The sequence below is a fragment of the Octopus sinensis genome, unplaced genomic scaffold, assembly GCF_006345805.1.
Source record: "Octopus sinensis unplaced genomic scaffold, ASM634580v1 Contig09227, whole genome shotgun sequence".
Lineage (NCBI taxonomy): Eukaryota > Metazoa > Mollusca > Cephalopoda > Octopoda > Octopodidae > Octopus > Octopus sinensis.
Window position 1 is genome coordinate 15048 of NW_021831707.1, and position 9026 is coordinate 24073.

At 37.8% G+C, this 9026-nt stretch overlaps 1 protein-coding gene and 1 long non-coding RNA gene across 2 annotated transcripts; both read right to left on the reverse strand.

The window, feature by feature from the left end:
* Window positions 1-993: 993 nt before the first annotated feature.
* Window positions 994-1318, reverse strand: LOC118761130. The gene is made up of 2 exons (XR_004997164.1): window positions 1249-1318; window positions 994-1171 (listed from the first exon to the last, which is right to left on the reverse strand). It is a non-coding gene; the product is annotated as an uncharacterized LOC118761130 (long non-coding RNA).
* Window positions 1319-2606: 1288 nt separating this feature from the next.
* Window positions 2607-4468, reverse strand: LOC118761129 (complement factor H-like). The gene has a single exon (XM_036498811.1). The coding sequence runs from the start codon at window positions 4352-4354 to the stop codon at window positions 2870-2872; it is 1485 nt and encodes a 494-aa protein (XP_036354704.1). The 5' UTR covers window positions 4355-4468; the 3' UTR covers window positions 2607-2869.
* Window positions 4469-9026: the final 4558 nt, after the last annotated feature.

Consider the following 9026-nt stretch of genomic DNA (forward strand, 5'->3'; position numbering starts at 1 on the left):
TATATATATATACATACATATATTCGCACACAAATTCGGAGAGTGGAGCCGATAAAGTCTAGGCTACAAATGTCTTTTAGCTTGCAGATCTGATGTAATCATTTCTCAAAGAGGGGTATTCAGCTCGCTACTCAGCAGACCGAAGATACCTTAATTATAAGAAAATTACATTGTCGTTAAGTAATCCCAACTTATCTCTCCGAAAATATAATTTGAAATGAGAGGTGAAGCCGGAAGAACAGAGTAATCCACCCACAAACCAAAAAAAAAAAAAAAAATCCAGATATAGGCTCGGGATTGGCTGTGTGGTAAGTTGCTTGGTAACCAACCACATGGTTCCGGGTTCAGTCCCACTGCGTGGCATCTTGGGCAAGTGTCTTCTGCTATAGCCTCGGGCCGACCAATGCCTTGTGAGTGGATTTGGCAGACGGAAACTGAAAGAAGCCTGTCGTATATATGTATATATATGTATGTATGTGTGTTTGTGTGTCTGTGTTTGCATGACAACCGATGCTGGTGTGTTTACGTCCCTGTCACTTAGCGGTTCGGCAAAAAGAGACCGATAGAATAAGTACTGGGCTTACAAAAACAATAAGTCCCGGGGTCGAGTTGCTCGACTAAAGGCGGTGCTCCAGCATGGCCGCAGTTAAATGACTGAAACAAGTAAAAGAGTAAAAAGAGTAAAGAGTATAAAACAGGAAGAAATGTTTGAAGAAATAAGAGGGCTAGTAAGTAAGAAAAGTGAAGGAAGAGGTTAAAAATTTGTGAGTGGGGAATTGTCGAAAGTTGTTAGAGAAGAAAGATAATGAGAGGCGAGCGGAGAGGTGGGGTGATTTAGTGTAGATTTAGTGTAGACGGATGCTGACTTTAGTGAAACACTTAAACCCTTTATAAATCCTATCATCTGACCATGATCAACCGTAACATAAAAAATTAAATTATACAACCCTCCTTTAAATACCATCATTACAACTTAGAACAACAAATATAACCTATATATATATAGAAATGTATAATATAATCTCACTAATCAAATTAATAAATGGAGGAGCTCCCATATAACAAATACATAATAAAAATATTAATAAACTCATTATAAGATTATAATTAATTATCCCTCCACATAAAAATAATCTTCGACTATTAATTTTTTTCATAAAACTTATATAAACTTAGATGTGTTTCGACCAATGATTGGTCCAGGCCATGTCTAACTTAATAGCACCACCTGATGGTGCTATTAATTACATTTCCTAAACAAAATAAACCTGAAGAACATAACCCATAACAAACCGTCATCAAAATAGCCCCTTCTCAACCAATAATAAATCCCCTAGTTAGTAGGGGTAATTAGGGGTAATTTGAGAATATTAAGCTAAGGCCACTTTACTGTGTCTCCAGTAAATAGATACTTTGGCGCACCCACGCGTAAACGTTTGTGCACAAACATTTTTTAGAAGAGATGAAATGGTCAAGAATAAGAAAAAAAGGAAAGGAAGAAGTCAAAGAATTAAGAGTGGGTATTGAATGGAGTTGTTAGGAAAGGGTGGAAAAAGAGGGAGATAAGAGTTGAAGGCTGTATTCTTTAAAGGGGAGCATAGTTCACGTGGTTAAAGTTGATCGCTTACTACTTCAGGCATATGCACACCCGCACGCTTATGCGTACACTCACAGAGTGCCCATAGGATCAGCTTTGGTAAACATGCGCGCGTACGCGCATGCTTATTACCACATGTATAAAGGAAGCTATAAAGATCTAACAATGTTAAGGAAATGTATGAAAATAGCTTTAAAAAGTATATGTTATAAATACTTTGAAGAAATTCAAGTGACGCTGATGTAGGAGGATTGGTAGGGAATTATAGGGGAAGGAAGAATTATTTGTAACTTCAGAAGGTATTACATAATTTGTGTCGGCCATTCAGGATAAAGTAGCTTCGTTCATTGAAACAGTTGTTGCATTGCATAACAGATAAGACTTCTGCGATGCAGAGATCGCATTTGTTGCTATAACCGTTTTACGGTTTGGCATGAGTAACAATGGATCATATTAAACTGTATACAACTGCATTAATTTTTAAGTTATGACTGAGCCTAGATAAAGAGGTAGTATTAGTTTTCGCTTGAAATTTAAAGCCAGAATAATAGTTACTAATTCTGGCCTTGAAGGTGGTGGTACTAGTTCTGATATATACTTACTTGGAATCATCCGTGGTGACCACATACATTTGTACTGCATTTCTTGTGAGGCATTTGATTTTTAAGGAACAGGAGATGGAGCATTTACAGCTGCAATGACTTCTAGAGGATAGTAAAGTGGGGTTTGTGGGGTTATGATTATCTGAGTTTAACCAGGAGTAATATTTAGTATTAGCCTCAGCGTTAGGGTTGGTATTGTTTGTAGTGCAGTGGAAGCAGTCCGAGGGGGGGGGATATTATCAGTGAGCACTGTCAATTTGTGCATCTATTACACATGAACACGTTGTGAACTACTTACTAAATAAGTTCTTAGTTTCAGGAATGTCTCCCGAAAAAACACTTGTCGAGATAATAGAATGTGTAAAAAAATGTGCGTAATGGAAAAAGAAACGTTAATAGAAGCAAAATCAAAGAGAATACATTTAATTTTAAAGACTGAACTTTCTTTTAATTATAGAATTGTTTCCAGTTAGTTATGCAAATACCAAGAGAGAAAACACCCTAAGAAAGTTCTTGGAAATAAATTTAGGAATGTTTCTATTACATCGTCATAGCTATGCAGATAAGATGTGGAATATGCTTCTTTAAATTTAACTCATATACACAGAAACAATAATTTGTGCTTAAAGGGGACAGTTTCAAAGGGAGAGTAGTTTGATATTAGTAATTATCAGTAATTATTACACCTCAAAGTACAACATCTTGCATGGGTTTCCTTAAAATGTATTTCCGATGTTGTAGTGTTAAAATTCACAACGACATGCTTACGTCGGTAATTATAGTTTGTATAGTCACAAGTGTACTGGCGGTAACCAAAAAATTTGCAATCAATGTTTGTGCTGCAAACATAGAAATCTGATGAAATATTCTTGTAAAGAAGATAGTAGTTACGATCAAGTCGAATATTTTTAAATGCACAGCGTGGTGTTGGGGTTAGTATACCTTTATGGCACATTACGCTCTCGTTCAATTTCTTCGAATTAGGGAATTCACAAGAATAAGTAATGTTCGTATTTTCTGGAACTGTACTGCCATACGGAAGATATTTCAAAGTTTTCGAATTTCGGTAGCTATATATGCCAAATTTTCGCAACAATTGACAGTTCTTTGCACACTGTGGAAGTTTTCCACTCCATGTTCCATTTTCTAAACAGGTTCTTTTTGAATCTCCCAACAATGTTTCTCCAACTGGACAACTATATTCAATAACCGAAAAATTACGTGACAAAATAAAATTTAACCCATTTCGTTTCTCAATTTTACACGCGTTTCTGCACTGTATATCTGGATACCATTTACTTGACAAGCATTGAACGACACCAAACGCGATAGGAATGAAGGATCGTTTGCAAGAATATATGACTTTTCCTCCTTCGTTGATTAAGGTTCTTGGTTTTAATATTGTACCTTCAGAAATAGTCACCACTCTGCCAGCAATTTCAGGTACAAAGCAATTCAAAGTACAAACAGGTGCTGGAAAGTTCCAGCTACTGTCTTGAAGACAAGTTAATACAGATTCACCTTTCAGACTATAAGGTTTCGAGCAACTGAAATGAATTGTTTCGTTAATTTCAACTTCATTTGTATTGTTTATACGGCCATGTTTTGGTGGGTTCGGTGGGAGACATTTAATAGTTTCACAAACTGGGGGTGGAGACGACCACTGTTTATTTTCTTGACAACGTATTGAATTGCTTCCTCGTAAAAAATAATCAGACAGGCAGGAAAAGTGAACAACCGAATTATATGTGTATGCAACATTTATCATGAAACTGTTTGCAGGTTTATGAAAAATGGGACAGGTTATCAACTTACATTTTTTATCTTCATACATCCATTTATCATTCCAACAAATAATATCGGCTGTATTCTCTACGCTTGCTTCAAAATAGCGGTTGCACTTTTGTTGCAGGTGTATTTTTTCCTCTTCCCATTTCAAAGTATATTGTATTCGACTGTTATTCAATTTCGGTAAAGGACCACAGTTTAAGAGTTTTATCATTTGTTCAGAAAACCACGGAGCATAGTTATTCTTGGTTGAAGTCGAATTACTGTAATCAGATACGATCTTTTTCATAACATTTCCAAATGTATTATTTTCACTCTTCACTGTTAATATAATTAAGAAAAGGAAATAAAATGTTCTGGATATCATTCTCTCAATTTTGTTGCTAAACCTGTTCGTGAAAATAAGTTCACTGTGTTCACACCTGTGAGTTCGTTATGCTTTTTGTGCATACTCAGTGAGCCTTTTATACTCGAGATAACACAGGTTCCCAGCTACGTATAAGTGGTTCCGAGAAAAACATATTTATATTTTCAGTTTGAATTTGACACCTTTTTGATTGAGAAAATAGAGATACACCAACTCTTTTAGAATTTATAGAAATTTATTATGTCCAGACTAAATATCAAACTGTGTACACTATAAGCACAAATTACAAACTATGAAAAACGATAACATTATATTAAATAATTTGTATAGTTGATATTTTGTATAATTTCATATACATAATATATATATATACAGTACTGCATAGAATGCTGTATATGTGTGTATGTATGTATGTATGTATGTATGTATGTATGTATGTATGTATGTATGTATGTATGTATGTATGTATGTATGTGTGTATGTATGTATGTATGTATGTATGTATGTATGTATGTATGTATGTATGCATGCATGCATGCATGTATGTATGTATGTATGTATGTATGTATGTATGTATGTATGTATGTATGTATGTGTGCATGTACGTACATACTATGTACGTATGTATGTGTGTTGTGTGTGTTGTGTGTGTGTGAGAGAGTTTGTATGTGCGTATGTAAGTATATATGCATGTATGCATGTATGTATATGTAAACAGAAAGAAAATTGATAGATAGATAGATATACATAGATATACAAAGAATACTGTATATGTATGCATGCATGTATGTAAGTATGTATGTATATATGTATGTATGTATTCCCGTACGCACGTATGTATGTATGTATGTATGTATGTATGTATGTATGTATGTATGTATGTATGTATGTATGTATATGTATGTATGTATGCACGCACGTACGTTCGTACGAATGTACGTACGTATGTATGTATGTATGTATGTATGTATGTATGTATGTATGTATGTATGTATGTATTTATGTGTATGTATGTATGTATGTAGGTATGTAGATATACGCATACTAAAGGAACTAATCGAAAAATATTTGCAGCCTATCTGGAATAAAATTAAGTACGTGACTAGAAGGAAAAGATATGGCACCGTGGAAGCAAGGTTCGAGTGGGAAGACGAAGCCAAACTACACACCACAGTGCTCATATAAATGGACAACTAGTACTCCTGTCGACTACCCCGGACAGCGAGTTTTAAAAAGATTGGAGAGGTACCCCACGAGATTGGCGATCGTCATACTTGATAAATGAGGAAAACATCGATGTACTACAGAGAAATAAACTATACCAACAAAACTGGTGTGTTCAGGGTCTGGAGCTTTTATTTGAGACAAATGAACAGACACTTGAAAGTATTCCAGGCACAATCCATTTGCCTGAAAGAGCAAAATTGCACGCAACGGTGGAGGGGCGCAAACCGAGGTGCTATCTCAGTGGGCAGAGGGACTACTTCAAAGTCCCTTGCCCACTGAGAACAAACGAGAAACGCACCCCACCTCGAGCAAAAGAGACTCCACAACAGCACTTACAACAACAAACGCAGGCTGCTCCAAAAGTAACTCCACCACCAACACCACCCAAAGCAGCAACGACTGCTGCACAGTGTACAGAGAAAACATCAACAGTCACAAGAACGGCAACGAAGATCACCACAGATGCAGCAACAGTAGGATTAGCAGCAGCACCATCCACATTGGAAGGGACGCCATCTGTAGCAGCAGTCAAGAATACCCGAAAAGCATCACTAAGAAACTACAGAACCGACACCAGCAGCACGAAAGGAAGAAACCACTTCGACAAACAACCCACCTGTTATACCCCTTTCTAAGTCTGACCCAGAAACTGCCATAGAAGCAAGCAATGAGTGGAGAGAATTCCCCGAAAGGGAAAAACGCATAAAGGATACCATCCCAGCACTTCCCTACAACACAGACACACGACCACCAACTAAAACATCCACATTACCAACACCACCAATACCACTGCCAGCACACCGTACAAAACCACCGTCACAATCACTAGTAAATCTCACTGCAATCAACCCAAATAACGAATCCCTAATGAAACACATACATGAAAATACAAACATCACATCAAAAGATTTTCTGTGCACTTCACCTAACGCTTCACCTCACGCACAAATAGCCAGTGTATCTAACACAACCGTCATCTTAAAAGAAAACCACTCCAATGCGGCGGTTAAGCCCCAAGGAACAATAATGAAAAGTCTATAGAAAAACCTGGTCGTGTAAATTTTCACAGCCACTCAGAAAAGTGAGAAAAATCTCTCACCCCAACCCCGCAGCCCCAAAAGTAATTAGCGTATCATTCTTTTAGTTTTGCTCAAGTCACGCTGCTTAAATGTGCATGGCTTGGGGTCGTTTTGAAAGCAAGGGCGCTTTCTCAACGACCTTAGTTCACTGGATTTGGATTGCAAAAAAGTGTAAAAGTTGTATGAATGGTTTGAACGAGTGGGCTTAACTTGGGTTTAAACTTCTAGGCTTCTGCCTTAGCAGTAAGGTTGTCATGTGGTTTGTGGGGTTTCCACGACCAATCTAGAATACTCCCCCTTTTGGGCACCACTGTTGTTTTATATATTTACACTTGCAATTTTTAGCTGTTTATCATTGTTAAAACTGTTTGCACGATTTTGTGTACGACCTCACCTTGTCTGTCCAGTATTGTCCCTCTGTGTCGGCCCCTAATGGCTAATAAAGAATTAAATTTCGACTGTACGGGCGTCTTTTTTTTTTCTTGTGAATTCTGCCATTTGCCTACCTAAATTGTGTTATTTTATTGTGAATTTTGTGTGCTATCGATTCTAAACCTGCTTATCAGGGGAAGTATCGAGATTAAAAATGTCTCCTCTAAGGAGCGAATTAATTATTTTCGCAACTTTTTCTGTAATTTGTTTACACTTTTTTGAAATTATGGCTTTCAGCCAAAGCATAGACAACGCCCCCAATACTAACAGGCTCAACAAGATGTACCAAGTAATGTTCCCAGCACTTCCCTGTCGCAAACAGGAGGAGGTGAACAAAGTAAATACCCAGAAATATCCGACAAGTTCTACAAAGGACACCCCAATCTACAACAATGAAAAGGAATTAATCGATAAAGAAAATGAATTAACCAAACCAAACCGATGCAGTTTCTCGTCGGTTGCAACTATAAACCAGGAAAACAAAAAGACTAACCAATCAGACCTAGAAAAATATAAAAGCTTAGCAAAGCGTGGAAGGAACAATATAAACTTAACCCCACCCGGTGATATAATTCAACAACAGCAAGAAAAACAATACTATTTAAAGTTCTTTTGCTAAAAACTAAAAAAGTCGAACACATGCCAAAGGAAATAATAGAAAAGTGCCTGCAACCCATATGGGGCGATACCAAATATATATAAAGAGAAAAAAGATACAGCACTGTGGATGTAAGGGTTCGCATCCGAAGAAGAAACAAAGGAACACTCTACAGTGATTTTGAAAACTAACGAAATGGTGCTACTTCCCACTTATATGGGTAAACGTACGTCCAAAATAAAAATAGGAGAGGTCCTACCAGAAGTTGACGTAGTGTGGCTCGTGACCGCTGTTATGCTCGATTTAGAAAGTAGCATTTCCATACTGCAGGTCACGAAGCTGCACTAGCAAAACTGGTGGGGCCAAGGCCTAGAAATCATCACACAGGCCGCACAGCAGGATCTCAAGATTATACAAGATCTAATAAATTTACCAGATGGTACAGCCTTCCGAGTGATAGTGGAGGGTCCAAAGCTCAGATGTTGCAAATATGGTCAAAAGGGCCACATTAGAAGTTCTTGTCCATCGGATACCTTAGAAACTGGCCACCTTCCACCAGACGTGCCTCTGAAACACCTGTTCAAGGCAACCAAAACTAACCCAATACTACCAACAAGCCCCGCCCCGGACACCAAGACGAGTAAGGCCCCAAAGGATGGCACTAATAAACAAAACCCTACACCAACCTGCACAAACACTACCGCAAAAAGACAAGATAACCCCACAACAAAAGAGGAAAAGTAAGAAGTATCTAAAAAAAGAAGGAAAAGAATAAACACTTCCTCAACCCCACCGCCCCACAGACACACACCACAATACAAGCGCCCTTCCATACACACCTGAACCTCATACTCCAGAATCTGTCATCAACATCACGGCAATCAACGCAAAGAACACACAATTAACAGAACACATAAACGAAAGTCCCCGCATATCAACTTTCAACGCCCCGCTTCACATTCACAAATTCTTGAACACATCAAAATAATAAAACTTGACTGTCATTCATATACGGAGTTAAAACAACTATATCCTAATGGCCCTGGAACATAACAACTAAAATTCAAAAACACATTTACCGGAACTTAATCAACGACGCCCTACAAGCCACGACGGGTGGGGAGGATAAATCTACACACCCCACCAATCTCCAAGGCTCAACTAAGAACGCTGCACAAGACACACTGGGAGAGAAGGATGAATCCACCACTCCCATCACCAAGTAAGTAATCAATTCTATTCATCATGGTTTCGTTCAAGCTTAGCAATGTGAATGGGATAGGAAGCATGCTTGCTAAATGATCTCAGGTCATGGGATTTGGATGTCGTAGTCACC